Raw genomic sequence first — 16804 nt, forward strand, 5'->3', positions numbered from 1 at the left:
TGTTGCTACAGACTGTAGACAGCTCGTTCCCGTTAGCGGGAGCCTGTTCACGCTCCTGGCGGGTCGGATGGGTGAGAGGACAGATGAGTTCGTGGACACAGGGCTGATCTCATTCAGAGGATGGGTAGCCCTTCCTCCCCTGGAATGGCCTGGGTCCTCAAATCCTATGCCGCCGCCCCCCTCCTGGTCTAATTCACTCCACCGCCACAGCAACCGTTGGGAAGCGTGGCCATCACCGTGCATCAGCCTCTCTCCTCTTGCTCAGCAACCATCTGTAGCTCCCTAGCACCCTCACCAACCCCTTTCTCTCTTAGAACTCCTGCCTTAGCCATTTTCTCCACAATCTGTCTTCTTGGTTTTTTCTCTTAAAACAACTTTATTGGGGTGTAATTTTTAGACACGGAAATGGTTCATGTATAATTTGATGAGTTTTGACAAATTTATCCAACTTGGAGCTGGGGGGTGCCTGGTCGGTTCAGCAGGTGGAGCATCTAACTCCTGATCTCAGGGTTGTGAGTTTGAGCCCCACATTGGGCGTAAAGATAACTTTAAAAAACTTTAGATACCGGAGTAGTCAATGAAAATACAGCACATTTCCATGACACCCCAAAGTCCCCAGAAGCCCTTTACGGACAGTCCTCTCCCTGCCTCCAAGAGGACCCCCGCCAGGACCAAGCTCCCCAGCTCCGGAGTGGACCTGGTCCCAGGCCTCCTACCTTCCTGACACCCCTTCCCCAGATGCTTGTGCCTGGCCAGTCCTCTGCCCCTCTCTGCTCTCTGAAGAGCTTCCAAACAGCCCTCACACCTACATCCCGATCCCTGTGCTCTGGGGACCCCTCCATTATCACATGGAAGCACACACTTTTACAAGCCCTAATCACTTTCAAATAGTTTTAAAGATTCATAGGGAATGGGCCTGAGAATCCCAGATTCCCCTGGCTGGGTGGGCTCTCAGAGACCCCCACCCTCCAGCCAGAGGCCTCCTGGACTAAACATCCTCAGGGAGGGGCTGCTGCCGTGGGCCCCCTGTCCTGGCCGGGCCCTCTGTTCTGGGGGGACTGCCATCGCTGCCCCTTTTGGGATCCAGGAGCCACTCCAACATGCTGGCTGTAATTACCGAGCTCCCCCGTGCCAGGGGAGAGAGGGACCTAAAGGCCCAGGGGCTTGCCTTCCGTATCTGCACCCTTTCTGCAGACAGAAGGGCTACCCTGTCCCCATCACTAGGTTCCCCAAGGAACAGTGAATTTCTTCCAAAGCCCCCCTCTTAGGCGTTGCAGTGGAGGAGGAAAGCTGTCCCCAGAAAAGAGTTGGTTCTTAGAGGGCAAGGAAGTGGGATCCCAGAGCCACAAAGACTATTTACCAGGTGCAGGCTGGCTGTCCAGGCCCGGAGGTGCACAGAGAACAGTCCGGCCTTGACCCCTGTTCCATGGAGCTTAGAGCTGCTGGGACAGGTGGGCACTGAACTAGTTGCTGTAAAAAATGTCCAAAAGACCTTTCCGGGTACAAAGTGCAGGGACAGCAACGTCTTCTGCAGAGCTACAGGAGGTCTCAGGAGGGACGGGATGGTGCAGCGAGATGGGGTGGGGAGGCATCTCATTTAAGCTGAGACTAGAAGATGAAACAGGGGATCCTAGGGTGTGCTGGTCTGGGAGGAGGCGGGATGCGATCCTGGAGATAGCACAGAGCCCTTGAAAATTGTGCCCCACGCCCTAAGGGCAAGAGAAGATACCAGTGGGTGTTGAGAGAGATGGGATCAGATGCGCATTGTTTAAAAAGCCCTTGCAGCTGCATGGACCAAGGCTGGGCACTGCTCCGGGGCCTGGGGAGAGAGCGCCTTGGGGGTTAGGGGGTCCTGTCTGAGAGTAGCCAGGCCCCTGGGGTCTGGCCTCTGTCTGTAGGAGGCTCCCTGGCAGACTCCAGTCTCGTGTAAATCGATGGGCATTCTCGTGGCTATAGCCCGAGGGCAGGAAGGAGTCCAGGCTTTGATGGTGGAATGTGCTGTGTGACCCTGGACCAGCCATTTGACCTCTCTGGGCTTTGGCTTCCCCACTCCCACGTTTCCCATCTCATTTAGTGAGGATAAATAATTAAGACCTTCTGTGTGCCCCCCTCCAGCTTCTCAAAGGTAAGCTGCAGAGAGGGTAGCCGTAATTGTGACCACAGGGGTTCCTCTGCCTGTGGCAAAAATCTTTCATTTTGGGGCGGGAGAAAAATGCCTATTTTTTTTATTATTATAAAGAATCACATTTACTTCAAAAGAAAAACAGCTGAACGTATTTAAGGTAGCAGCGAGAAGCAGTTGCAGAAGAAAACAAGGAAGTGGCTCCTAAGGGTATATCCTCGAAGGTTCTAGAACCCGGAGAAATGCTAATAAAACTCCCGACAGCAACCCCCCAGGGCTGGGCTCTTGCCGGGTGCCTCTCCGGCCGCGAAGGCCTGGCCACCCTGGGCTGCTCGTGGGGAGCTGCTGCGAGTTCCGGTCTGATGTTCTCGGGGCGGGGACTGGGGGCCTTGGATCCGTCACCCGTATTACGGTCCCCGCCCGCTCACACAACCTGTCAGACGTAGAATTCCCTCCCTCCCTCCTTCCGTCCTGCCTTCCTTTTTTTTTTTTTTTTTCGTTTTATTCATTGCAAAAGAGTCCCATAACCAGTAAGCAGACCTGTGCCTGCCTCAGCCCCGGAGCCGTCACCGGTCGACTTCCTTCCAGACTTTTCTCTAGTCACCCACACCTGCATGGATGCAGCTCTGTCTCCCCCGGACTTGTGTTTTCACACCTGATGGAGGTCTCTGAGACCTTTCTGGGTCATTACACATACGGCCGCTCCATTCTTTTTGGCAGCTATAGACTTGAAAAAATTAATTGCCAGACAAATGCTCTCTTCCTCTCTCCCCTACATTCTGGGGCCCCATAGTCTCTGTCTACCATGTTGCACGGCAGGAATTTTTATGATAATTTCCCATAAAGGAGGAAGGAAGCTGTTCCAGCCTTTCCTCTAACATGCTTGATTGAATTTTAAAATAATACTGTACTTCGAAATAATTTCTAGACTCACAGGAAGGGGTAGAGACAGTACGGAGAGATCTGTACTCTTCACGCAACTCCTCCCGTGATAAAATCTTGCCCAACCATGTGCAATGTCAAAACTAAACACGCGGCGTTGGTACAACACAGGGACCGTCGCTTTTATATGCACTTGGGTGTGTGTGTGTGTGTGTGTGTGTGTGTGTGTGCGCGCACAGACCTGAGTAGCACAGTCAAGACACAGAACTGTTCCGTCACCTCAAAGATCTCCCTCATGCTATCCCACAAGGACTGCCCTCCCCCGCCAACCCCTCACCCCTGGAAAGTTCCAGCGTGTAATGTGCATGACGTCACCGTGTAGGTGACCTTCTGAGATCGTCCGTTTCCACTTGGCACCATGGCCCTGAGATCCACCCAAGCAGCTTGTTGTAAAACCTAATGCTTTCCTCTGCCGAGTGCTGTTCCACAGTGTGGACGGACCCTGGCTTCTTTCGCCATTCGTCCGCTGGAGGATTTCTTGGCTGTGCCCAGTTTGGGGATATGACAATTAAAGCTACTAGAAACATCCGTGTACAGGTTTTCGTGTACGTAAGCTCCCACTTCTCTGGAATAAATGCGTAGGGGTACAGGTGCTGGGCTGTACGTGTATATCCAGGGTGTTTCTGTTTTTTTTTTTTTTAAGATTTCATTTTTAAGTCATCTCTACACCCAACGTGGGGCTCGAACTCACGATCCCAAGACCAAGAGTCTCAGGCTCCACCCACTGAGCCAGGCGGGCGTCCCTGTCTGTCTAGATTCTTAAGACGCTGCCCAGCTGTTTCCCGGAGCGGCTGTGCGACTTCTCATTTCCTCCAGCAACGCCGCGAGGCTTGGCTTCTCTGCATCCTGGCTGGTACTTGCTCCTGCTCGTTCCTGCACAAATGCATGTGTCATGGAACGTCATCGGGTCTGGATTTGTGCGTCTCTGACGGCGGGGCTGTGGACGATGTTCTCCTGGCCTTACCGGTAAGTCCTCCGATGAAACTTTGTATCTTTCTAGTCAGTTTGCTTCCACATCGGGTCTGAGAGCTCTCCACGCGTTCCAGAGAGAAGCGCTTGGCCCGACGTGAGGTTTGCAGGGACCTCCTCCCGGTCTGGGGAGCTGGTCTTTCCGTCTTCTTCAGAGGACTTTCCAGAGAGCAAAGGGCCGTCATCTCGAGGAAGTCTGATTCTTCACTTTGTGGTTTCTCTTACGGATCTCGCTTTTGGTGCCAAGTCCAGGAAGTCAGCACCAAGCCTGGCCTGAGCTCCTGAAGATCTTCTCCTGCGTTTTCTTCGGAAAATTTAATCGGTTCATCTTCCTATGGAAATCCATGATCCATTTTGAGGTCATTCCTGTGGAGGGTATGAGCCTTCGGTCGAGAGCTGTTTTGTGGGGTTTTGCCCACAACGTCCAGTCATTTCTATGCCATCGTTTGAAAAGACTGTCCTTCGTCCATCGAGCAGCACTGTCCATCAACTTACGGTCTTTATTATACCTTCTACGTAGCCTAGTGTCCTATATCCTGAATTATGAAAAAGTGCATCTCCCAGAATTTTGCCTGATCTTTCTTTCTCTGACTCCCCGTCCCTCTTCTTCAACTACACGAACCGCTCCTGCCCTGGGGGTATTGGCGTGCAGTGGCCCAGGCCGGTAGCAAACCAGTGACCTGGAATCCCTGTCGTGAGCGGCCACCTGTCGGGGGCGGCCGAGGACAGGCGGTCAGGCAGGCCTTCTGGGGAGGCGACCCCACGGCTGAGACCAGCAGAAGCCGAGGGTGAGCCAGGTGGCGGTGGAGGCAAGGAGCCTTGAAGGTCCCTGGCCCGGAGTCTAGGCTTAGGGTTAAAACGGAGAAGGGTGATGTGATCTGATTTGTCTCCTGACAAGCCTCCCCATCTTTTTACCCAAGTGAACGAGCCAGAGCAGAAATGGGCAGAACCTGCCGGATCTCCCTCAGCCAGCCACGCTGGGGCTGCCGCGACCCCCAAGGTTTCTCAGCTGTTCTCCCGCTCCGAGCCCCTTCCCCATCCCACCCCCCAAAACGTCTCCAGGTAATAACCACTGGCCGGAGCAAGACCCAAAGCTGGCCAGCCCAGGCTTCGGGAGGGCCTCGAAGGGAGGCTCCTGGTGATGTATGCAGTGGGGGCTGCTGGCAAGACAGCTCTTCTGTTGTGAACGGCCTCTGGGGGTAGATACTGTGAGGTTACGCATCTCATGTCATTAGAAGGCGTGGCCATAAATTAGGCTGCTCAGAAGCATGGGGCGTGTGATAATTAAGCAATAAAAGTCACCGCAGGGGTAAAGGAACCGGAAAACAAAGAGCCACTGTTTGTAGCCACACGGCAGGCTGCTCTGCAAAGAGACATCTGAGCTCGAGAGGCTTTTCAGAGACACGGAGCTGAGCCGCGGCTCAAGCAGAGCCCTCGCTCAGCCCGTCCCCGCCCAGGGAGGTCTGCACACCGGGGGTCAGACTACACCGGAACGGACGGGACGCAGGGTGGATGTTTAGGGTCCCGTCTGACTCTGTGTCCATCTCTGGGGCCACGAAGTCCAAAACCTGGAGGGGCCCTGCAGGGAGCGGAGCTGGCCGGGGCAAGGGGCAGCAGGGAAGGGAGAGGCGTGGGGCGCCCTGACAGTGACCCTCGGCGCGGGCCAGTAGCTGCTGCCCACAGACTGCGCAGTCGGCACTTGCAGGTTGTCGAGACAGTCTGGGAAGCTGGGGTTTTAATGTAAAATTTCCCGACTTTTAACTGTTGATAACTACGATGGCAGTGTCAAAGTTTTTAAGGTTGCTGTCTTGAACGCAAAGCCAGAGGGGCGCCTGGTGGCTCAGTCAGTTAAGCATCAGACTCTTGGTTTCAGTTCGGGTCTTGATCTCAGGGTTATGAGATGGAAGCCAGTGTTGGGCTCTGCACTGGATGTGGAGCCCACTTAAAATTCTCTCTCTCCCTCTCCCTCTGCCCCTTCCCCTCATAAAAAACAAAACAAAACAAAAAAACAAAACAAAAAAACAAAAAAAAAAAACCAGAAACAAAAACAAAAACCACAAAGCTAGAGAGGCTGGAAGTTTGCCTCAAGATCCTGGTGGCGGGGAGGGGGGTGCGTGTGTCTTCTTAACACTGCCATTTCTGCCTTCCCTGGTCTGTAAGATAAGGTCACTGGGGAAGACCAGAGCGTTTCCTGGGGCGCTTGCATTTCCAGAAGCGCAATGAGAGAAGCTGCAGTTCCTCCCCCAGACACCTGCTCAGAAGTTACCGTCCACAACTCTTGGGACTTCGGGGGCTAAGACCCCTGGGGCTAAGGCTTAAGCCTCAAAGTGTGGGTCCCGGGCCACAACACCTGTGGCCACTCCAGACCCACCAAACCAGAACGTGCCTGTAACGAGATCCCCCGGGGACGGGGACCCATGCACATGCCAGGTTGCAAAACGCTGTTCTGTGTTTCCTTGGGCTGTGAAAGACTGATTTCTAGTCTTGGAACCTGCTCTAGACACCCTCCAGAGGAGGGAGGGCTGTTTCTAAGTGTGTCCCTGGGGTGGGCTGCGGGACCCCTGTGTGTCAGCTCCATATGAGGACACTTGTATTTGGATACAGGGCCTACCCCCAGGAAGCATTTGCATAGTTTTTTTTTTTTAATTTTACTTATTTATTTGACAGAGAGATCACAAGTAGGCAGAGAAGCAGGCAGAGAGAGAGGGAAGCAGACTCCCTGCTGAGCAGAGAGCCTGATGCGGGGCTCAATCCCAGGACCCTGGGATCATGACCTGAGCTGAAGGCAGAGGATTAACCCACCGAGCCACCCAGGTGCCCCAGCATTTGCATAGTTCTTAATCCCATCTTGAGATCCTTAAGTGGACTACCTCTGCAAAAGCCCTTTTTCCAAATAAAGTCATATTCACAGGTTCTAGGGAGGAGGATGGAAACACCACTTGGAGGGCCACCCTTCAGCCCGCACACCCTGTATCAGAACCATATTTGCTAAAAACGTGATTTCCTGGGTCTCCCTCCCACTTCCTAGCTCAGAACTTCTGGGGGTTGGGCCCAGGTGGTTCTTTTTTTTTTTTTTTTTTTTTTTAAGATTTTTATTTATTTATTTGACAGACAGAGATCACAAGTAGGCAGAGAGGCAGGTGGGGGCGGGGAGCAGACTCTGCACTGAGCAGAGAGCCCGATGTGGGGCTCGATCCCAGGAACCTGGAATCATAATCTGAGCCGAAGGTAGAGGCTTTAACCCACTGAGCTACCCAGGTGCCCCTGGCCTAGGTGATTCTTATGCACCAGAAAAATCTGAGACTCTCTGGCCAGGGAAATGAAGAAATGATAAGCTCAGATGTGAGAGGCAGAAGCTGGCTAGGACTGTTCACCAACAAAAGGAAGGTCAGAAAGACATAGGTGGGGGGAAACAATGAGCCCGATTCACTGTTTCTTCTTCTTTTTCCCTTTTTGCTTAGGATGAACAATGTCAAACATGCACGAAAGTATGAGCCGACACTATAATACATGCCCGTGATCAACCCCCAACACCCAGCTTCAACCATTATGGGTACACGCTGCCACCCGTTCCCACTTTATCTGACTGTAATGTATTTATTGTTTGTGGAAGCTCCTTTTTAAAGCAAATTGTAAACAACCAATTACTCCACCCACAAGCCCTTCCCTATGCATCTCCCACAGAAACACTTGAATAGCTTCCAAACCTCGGTTAACGCTCACTTGGCCCACACCTTCCCACAGATGGTTTGCTTGACTCGGGGTCCGAACGAGACCCATAGACGGCACCTGCTGGGTGCATTTCTCAGGTCACTGTCATCTACCTCCCTTTCTCCTCCTCCCTCCCCGCGGTCCAGTGTTTGCTGATGTCACTCATCCCGCAGAGCATCCCACACTCGGGCCTGGGCACCGGCATCCTCGCAGGGGTGCGTAGCACACCCCCAGGTCCCAAGCCTCCTGCGAGCCGTGGCAGGCAGGCCGACCGCTGTGCGTCTGATGCGGTGGCCCGGCCACAGACAGCTACCGAACCCTCGCAACGTGGCTGGTGCCACCGAGGAGCCGAATTTACCTTATTTAATTTTGACTAAGTAAAATTCAAAATTTCAAAACCAAATCTTTCGAACACCGCGTGAATATTTAAAGAAGGACTCTATGGTGCTGTGACAATATTTCGGCTGGACTAGATCGATAACATAATATCAGTAATGAGAGGGATAAAATACATTAGTAAAACCGATTCTGCCCGTTCCTTTTTCACGTTGCCCCCAGAAAAGCCCTCGTTAGGTGGCGACTCGCGCTGTGTTTCGATTTGACAGTGCTTTCTAGAACTCTGGTGACCGCCGGGGTACTTGGGTTTCTCTTACCGAAGCACATCGGGTGCGCGGTCCCGTGTGCCTCCCACTGTATCACTTCAGGCACAGACGTCTGCTTGTCCCTTTCAGGAACGGTAAGACTGATCACGTGGGGAAACTGTACAGCGTGTCTGCATTTGACCACAATAGAGGAGGGGGCATTCGGTTCGCTGCCGCAGCCTGTGCCACGCGGCTTACGGTCTCCTGCAGCTCGTCCCCGAACGGCGCAGGCAGCCACCGATGATGACTGTCTCCACCCGCCCTTTCGCGGGGAGCCGCGTCCCCAGCGATTCCCCTCCCCTCGGCTCCATCATTCCCTCCTGCAGCCGTGAGCTCTGGTTCTTCTGTGAAGAGCTTGTCCTCATCCCTGTCACCTATGCGGCAACTCTGGGCAGGTCTCACATGCCACCCACCAATCCTCTGGGAGAGGACACCGCTGCGAAGGGGCGGGGCATACGGAATGGGGCGCGCTGGGCAAGTGCTCCTCCAGGCCGGAGACCCTTGTCAAGGAGAACCAGAGTCTGAAACTAGAGGGGGTGATGGTTGCATGCAGTCCCTCTGCACAAGGAGAGAGACGGCACGGGGGGTGGGGGAGGTGGGGGGCTTACCGCCCAGGAGCGGGCTGGGGGTCAGGGAAGGACACAGACAGGGCAAGGCGATGCTTGCTGAGCTGATCAGATGGGATTCTTGGTAAAGGCAGGCCAAGGTGATCAGACACTGAAACCAATGGGGGGTGTGGGGCGGGATGGGGGGTTGACTTCGCCGATTCTTTATGAAGACTGGCTTCACCGATCAAGGACCAAGCCCAAGGGCAAGGTCTGGTTGAAAAGAGGGCTCCAAGGAGGCCGTCTAAAGCCCACTCTCGGGGACAGTCTTTGTCACTACCTCCCAGCGCCCCACCCTGAAGGTCAGGCGGGCTTCCTTGGTGGAGAGAATGAGGAGCTTCCAAGACAGCCTCTCTGTCCTTCTCCCCGCAGGCCCTCCACACCCTTCTTCGACCTGCTACAGCATCGCTACCAGCAGCTTTGGGTGCAGGAACAGAAGGCCACCCAGAAAGCCATTAAACTGGAGAAAAAGCACAAGGTAAAAGCACCCCCCACTCCAGAGTGGCCCCCGTTTGGGATGGGAGCGGGGGAAGGGGCTGGCCTGGCAAAGCTTTGACACTGACATTTTGCGAGGTGCTGTGCTAAGGGTCTTGGTGATGATCACACCCAACCCCTACTCAAGCCCGGACAAGGAAGATTCTGGCCACGGCCCTGTGTGCCTCTGACGCGGGCCAGAACCCCATGTCCCAACTCCTCTCCGGGACTCCGTCCACCAACCTTCCAGGGCTCCGCACATCCAGAAGTCTGATTTTCAACCAACCCGGCCCGGCCGAGACAGCAGGGCGCCCTGGACTAAAGAAAAGGCTAGGAAGGCGGGATGCCGTAGAGAACACATTTCGTTGTATTTCAGGAAAACATTTTGTTCCAAAGTGATGACAGGCCACGCGCTAAATCCCTTGTGTACGTCACACACATCGTGTCCCTTAGGTTTGGCCAAAGCCCCCGAGGTGGCCATCGTTCCTATTTCCTGGGCATGGAAACTGAGCCTCAGCACGGCGGTGACCGCACAGGGACGCTGAAGCTGTGGACAGAACCGTGTCCCCACACTGCCATTTGCTAAAGGGGCGAGCGGCAGTCGATCCCACCGATGAAGGCGTGGTGCCACAGGGATTTCACTAGAAGCACGATGCGCGCCTGTCTGGTTGGTGCCACAATCCAGCCGGGGCCCTCCCGACGCCGTGCTCCAGGCAGGGAGCTGGGCTGAGCACGCACCCGTGTTCCCACGTTCCATCTCCTGAGCACCCCATGAGGCTGGGAACTCATCGGGTCGTCTCGGTTGTTCCATTTTCCTGTGGGCAAACGTAGGCTCGCAGGGATTAAGTGACTGGCCAAAGGCGTCAGAGCCAGGCCTGGACTCCCCTGTGTGTGCGGCCCCAGAGTCTCGGCTGTCCTGGAGGGCGAGGTCCCACCCCTGCTAATAGTGGGAAATCCTGGAGTTCAGCGACCGGACAAAGATGTTCTAGAGCCAAAGTGGGGAGCGGAAGAGTCTGAGCAGGGATCCTGGCGCCTTCAGGACAGGCCAGGAGCGGCACTGGAGGGCAGAGGGCGCCAGGTTCCCCGGGGCCCCTGGCTGGCCACCACGGCCCCTCCCGCTGTCCTTGGTCCTTGCACAAGACACCGGCTCCTGAAACAGCAGAATGTTGCAATAACATTTTAATAAGCAGCCCCTGACTAGTTTACTCGTTAATGGCTCGAGAAAGAGTCAACTTACTATGGTAACGAGCAGTTTCGAAGGAAGCCCTGCCGTTACAAGCCGCCTTAGAGCTCCAATTCCGTCGCGCGTTTTAATTAGCCACAATTTCCCGGCGACTCGCAAATCCATGGAAAACCGAGCTCCCAAGGACACGTCTTCTGACGCTAGAGACAGCTGTGACCAGTGCCCCTCCCCGTTAGGCAGAGCACCCCACTAATGGGAGTGGCTCTGCCCCTAGCCCTGGCTGGGAACTGGGGCCCGCTCTGGGGCTATGACGGCCTCAGTTCCCTCACGGGGGAAAGAAAGGCTCAGATCAACTGAGGGCCCACTATGCAGTGCCCAGCGCACAGCAGGCGCTCAGGAAACACTTGTGGAACCAACCCCAGGGTTCTCTTCCCGTTCCAAGGTTCTCTGTGGCTGTACGTTGTCTCACAGCAAGGAACACCCAGACCCACACACGCGGGCTAGGGCCTGGGGTTGACAGGATGGTTGATCTTGCAAGGTCAAGTTGCCACCATCTGCGGGGGAGCCTGTCTCTCCAGCAGCAAAGGATGTCCTGGGGTTTGGATGGTCGTCCCCCACCCCCATGAAAGTCTCAGCAACAGCTTCCACGCAGTGAGTCTTTATCTTGGGCCCCTTGGCTCAACGCCGAGCTCAGCAAATCCCATGGTGACCAACCTTGTCTGTCAGGCATCAGCGATCCGTTTCCAGCAGGGAGATCCATTTCCACTTAGGAAGGTGGAACGGGGTGCCTGCATCCCCCACCCCCGTTCTGAAGGCAGGCTTGGTCACTCTCGGCCGGCTAGCATCTCAGGTTTGCAGATAGTTGCAAAACTGTTCTAGAAGGCAGAGAAGACCGCTGATCCGAAGGGCTTCTGCGGTATCCACAGACGCACTCAATGAAGTTAATGTAAATGACTGACAAAATCAGCCAATAAAAGGGGTTCGATCTTCAGCTACTCCGGGGTCAGTTCTATTGCGGTAGAACCCAGGGCAGGTGCAGATTCTGCAGACCCCGAACTATACCTTGGAGGGCCCGGCGGAAGGGGAGTGGGACACACAGGCTTCCGGCGATGGAATGAGTATGTCCCGGGGATAAAAGGTGCCGCCCAGGGGATAGAGTCAATGGTGCAGAACTAGGGTCGCACGGTGACAGCCGCACTGCCAAGACCAGCAAATGCACAGACCTGTCAAATCACTACGTTGTCCGCCCAAAACTAATGTAACATTCTGTGTCGGCTGCCCTTCCGTGGGAGGAAAAAAGAAAGAAAAGAGAAAGTACACAACAAAACACACGACTATTACAGATTTTGGAGAAACAGCGCACGAATAGGGCCCCTCCAGGACCTTAGTCAGGACCGTGTGCCACGAGGATCCCCAAAGCTCAAGTTGCATCAGATTCCAGGAAATTTACCCGCTGTGAGCTCTAGGGGTCAGACCAGAAACAGATCAACATGCCCGTGGCACCGGGTGGTCCCACACCGGAATCCACGGAGCCAGGGCGGGGGGGAAGGGAAGCAGTGGCCTCGGAGAAGGGAGGAATGCAACCCAGGAGCCCGCAACACCAGGAAGCCCAACCCTCTGCCCTCGCCTCCCTTCATCGTAGCTCGGGCTCCTCCAGGAACCGGGAGACCGCCTCACCTCTGCATTTGTCTGGCCTGCAGGTGATCCTGGGGAAGCTATATGAGACCCGGAGCAGTCAGCTGAGAAAGTACAAGCCGCCCGTGAAGCTGGATGCCCTCTGGCATATGCCTCACTTCCAGAAGGTCAGTCTCGCCTCCAAATGCCTCTTCCCGCACCTACGGCGGATGCCTATCACTTTGCCTGGTCTCTACCCGTCCTCTAGACAGTGAGACGCTGTGGGCTTCCAGCCACTGGTGGGCATGATGACAAATATTACATGATTGGTGTATTACCTTGTCATCCCACTGATTCTTCACACTCACTGGAGTTAGGGGGCTGCTGCCACCCTCGCTGCACAGACGGGGAGCGGAGCCCACGCTGGCTTCTGTGGCGGCCTTGTGCGGAACCCGTGCCGTTGGACCGCAGAGCCTGGGTGTCTGTCTATACCACAGAGGGCGCTGTCTGGGTCAAAGCCCCCTCCAGCGATGGGGTCACGGAGGCACCACATCCTGCTCTGGGGACTTGGGGGGAGGACAAGCCCACACCACCAGCGCTAGGCCTCCTTGCAGCGTGGAATTCCTGGGGATGGGGGAGCAAATCTCCACCAGGGGCTGACACCCGCCGTGTGCCGGCCTCAGAACGGACGCTGGTGTTCATCAGGCCACGAGTCCTGTCACACCCGGAATGGGATCTCTCTTTAGTGCCTTTTAGCAGGGGAAGAGCCGTGTGAGAGCCGGGGGTGGGGAGGCGCTGTCCTGAGGAGGGGAACAGGGAGATCTGGGGACAGCAGCTTCCGTGTGGGAAGGGAGCTCTGCACACCTAACTCGTGCCCAGCGAGCCTTTCTGGGGGCCACGGGGACTCACCTGGCCCCAGGGAGACAGCTGGACAAAGCGACGTTCCCGGCCAGCCCAGCCCACCGTGGCACTGAGTTAAACTGCGGTTTGGACAACGAAGGGGCCAGGGCCTTCCCGAGCCTAATGCTCTTGGACAAGCTGCTGAGCGCCGTGGAGACGCCTGCCGCCCCCCGACGCGGCCCCGCGCGTCCTGCCCACGCGGCCTCCGTCAGCCTATGTCAGTGACCATCCGCCCGCCGCCCGTCAGCCCGCACCACCCCGCACACGAACGTGACCGGGCACCGAGCCGGAGGCGCCGGGAGTCCCCGCCCGTGTCGCTTTGTCGCTCTTCCGTTTTGGCCGGGCGGCCGCAAGACTCACCCTGGTTCTCTGTCTCCCCCGGTTTCCTGCCTTTTTAACCACGTTCCTCCGCCTCTCCTCTCCCCACAGCTTCCTTCCTGCCCCTTTCTCCATCATCTTTCCTCCTTTGCTCTTTTCGCTCCAATTTTTCCCTCTGATTTTCCCTGGGAGGCTGCCCAGGGAGGGATGGGAACCCAGAGCTCCGCGAGCACGAGAGGCCGTGGACAGGACTCAGCTCTGTGGCGTCACCCCCTGTCCCCCGGCTCCGATTTAGAATCTGCCCCGAGCTACTGAGGCAGGGGACAAAGGAGGGCTCAGGTGGTCTTGGGCCAGAGGAGCAAGGAAAGGGTCCCCACCCCTATCCCCACCCCGACTCTCCCATATCAGGAGGGCACGTCTCTCACGCCGGTGTCCCCACGGTCCCAGCCCTGAGTTGGACACGAACGAACCAGTTTCTGTTTTCAAAAGCGGGGCTTTGACTCAGCCGTGCTACACTCTTCCGGTCTAGACTGCTGTCACTGAAATGCGGTCGAAGCAACAGGGGGCAGCCTGTGAAGTCCACCCCTGTCTTCGGCGCCAGGCACCGCGCTAAGTCATCTCTGCATACTGGTGTACTTTGTCTTTGGAGCAAGTGCCCCCCCCACCCCCGCGGCTCCGGGGCACGGAGCGGAAGCAGAGTCTGGGCTGTCCTCCCCAGTGAGTGGGCTGGTGGGGCCTGGAAGTCTTGCTCCTCTAACCGTGGGCCCCAAGCTCCAACACACGACCCACTGTGCCACGGAAACAACGAGAAAGCATAAACATGCCCACCCAGGATTCACGGGGCGCTTTTCGTCTTTTGGGGGATGTTCGTGGGTTTCTGGAAGATCCTCTCTGTAGGACTCTCAGAGCAAGGCTGTCCCTGGGTACCACCGTGGTCAGCTCAGCAGAGACCCTAGCCCCCCAGAGTGATGCCTTTATGGATGCAACCCTTGGTCCCCACTTTGGGGAAACAGTAGCAACGGGAAGCGTTTAGCTCTCACTGTGCGCCGAGCGCTGGACATGTATTATGTCACAGAAAGGACTCCCCCTCGGCTGATGTGCAACCTGAGGCCCCGCGGCTGAAGGACCGTGCCCGGTAGGAAAGGGTCCCAGGTTCCATCCTGAGGGTCCTTCCCTCACTTCCGGCTGTGTCCCGGCAGGTGCCTCTCCAGCCCAGCGGGGCTCCTTTCTCCCCTTCACAGTGTGCATCCTCACTGCAATTAATTAGTTAATTGGGCAATTAGTTGTCCATCTTCCCCAGCAAAATGGGAGCCCCTAAGGCCCATGGCTGTTGTGACCTCCACGGCGTCCCCAGAGCCCCCCACCCAGTGAGCGGTCAGCGAACGTCTGCGGGAAGAATGAATGAAGGAGGAGATGAATGAATGAATGACCAGTACGGCACAGAATGGCAGAAGAATGAAAAAGCCTTTCACAGACTCGCCGAAAGTCCCTTCCCGACCCAAGCATCCAGGCATCCCCCATTCTGGCAGCCCCCACCGGGTCCGGGCTCCGGAGGGCCAATGTGGCGGCGACAGCGACCGAGGGCTACACAGCGTCCTGCCCGGAACCCCAGGAGGGTCTTTGTCTGTGCCTCGTGTCTGTGCCCAGCCACCGCCCCCCCACCCCAGCCCCATTATGAAAGGGAAAAGCGCTTCCAAAAAAGTTGAACCTGTCACAGTGATGGATAACCTAAATGGACTCTCCCAGCTCAGAACAGATGTCGACGCTGAACCCTGTCAGAAATAATTAAACACCTCTCCCGTGGAAAAGCAGCAGGCAGGGGCGCGGCGGCCTGCTCCCTGCGCTGGGTCAACGCGAGCAAGCTGGCTGCCAGCACCACGCCGCTGGCCCGCGAGGGGGCCGCCCAGACCCTCCCCGGCCCCGACACCTCGAGGGGCGCTCAGCGGCGTCCTGCCCCTGCTCCCGCCCCCGCCCGGGACCGTACCCGTGCGACCAGCCACGGGCCGCCTGGGATTCCAGTGCCCATTCTGGTCTGTGCCACCAGCCTTTGCCACCGATGCCCGGGGCCCAGAGAGGGGGTCACCCCACCGCTGGCCAGTGCCCAGGGCATGGACGCCGTGCCACCAGCTGGCTAAGAGGCTCTCTGGGCCTCAGTTTCCTCACCTGAAAGTGAAGGTAGCACTGTTCTAAAGTATCTCCTCCAAACCGAAGGCTAATGATCCCAGGGTCATGGCTCAAGGAGCCGTGTGGGAGGGGGCTGGTGGCTCTTGGAGGTGGCAGACTCCAATCCCAGAGTGAACTGCCAGGGAAAATGGCTCAGACTCTTCCCCAGGCTCCCATTTTGGGGAAGGATGTGAACGCACCTCCTCCCATCCCTAGCGGAGGGATTGCTGGGCTTGGAGCCGGCACCCTCTGTGACCAGTGGCAATGGGGCTCATGCCCTTCCCCAGTGTGTTGGGGGCTGCGGGGAGGGAGGAGGGAACCTGCATGCTACGTCTGTGTGCGCACATGACTCAGGGTCAGTGGCCCTGGGTCACATGGCGACCCTGCCTCTCCCTACCTGTCACATGGCTTTACTGGTCCCCGTCCCCACTCCGTCTTCTGAGCATGGGGCTAGCAGAAGGATTCGATGACACACTAATGCATTCGGCAGGACACCTGGACTCTGTCCAGGTGCCAACACATGGCATCTGCCCTGGGGATGGGCCTGGTGATCATTCATTCATTCCCTCATTCATTCACAAATCTCACTCAGCATCTTTGTGCCAAGCCCTGCTCTCGGGGCTGATGTCATACTGCCAGAGGGTCCCTGGTGACCGGCAAGGGTGACGTGGGTAGACAGACAGAGGGCTGGACGGCTAGACAGGGAAGTTTGGAGTGGCTCCATCTGGGGTGTCCAGAAGCCTGAAATGGTGGGGAGACCCCAACCCTAGCTGGCAGCCGGAGCTGGGGTTGGGGCCAAGCCCCATAAATTTACCCCACCAATGTGATCCTGATACAGGCTGGCCCACCTGGTCGGGTTTTCGAGGCAGGGGCCAGAATCCAGGCTTGCCTGCTGGGGGGCAGGATTAGTAATAACCCCACCTTCTGCTCTCAAAAGTGACCCAGTCTGAACCACGCATCCTACGGCCGCCTGATGTTAAGCCAAGAAAATCAGACGGTTCATCCTTCTTTCTAATGGCCGCCCGTGATAGCAATCCAAAGACAAATGTGGGGGCAGTGGGTCCCATGTCTGTGTGGCGGCACCCCCACAGCAGGGTCAGCCCTGACGAGCCAGTGAAGGAGCTGACGGACCCCGCACTGACATCGCACAGTGTGTGATCCC

The 16804-nt window shown here is 56.5% G+C and overlaps 1 protein-coding gene across 1 annotated transcript in view; it reads left to right on the top strand.

The window, feature by feature from the left end:
* LOC111146436 (cilia and flagella associated protein 77) overlaps nucleotides 1–16804 on the top strand; it is a 123022-nt gene that overhangs the window by 87535 nt on the left and 18683 nt on the right. Inside the window, exons 4-5 of the mRNA XM_022501993.1 lie at nucleotides 9363–9468; nucleotides 12348–12449. Coding sequence (XP_022357701.1) covers nucleotides 9363–9468; nucleotides 12348–12449 — 208 coding nt within the window. The remainder of the gene's footprint in view (nucleotides 1–9362; nucleotides 9469–12347; nucleotides 12450–16804) is intronic.

This window comes from Enhydra lutris, unplaced genomic scaffold, assembly GCF_002288905.1.
Source record: "Enhydra lutris kenyoni isolate GAN:26980312 unplaced genomic scaffold, ASM228890v2 scaffoldscaffold13, whole genome shotgun sequence".
NCBI classification, from domain to species: domain Eukaryota; kingdom Metazoa; phylum Chordata; class Mammalia; order Carnivora; family Mustelidae; genus Enhydra; species Enhydra lutris.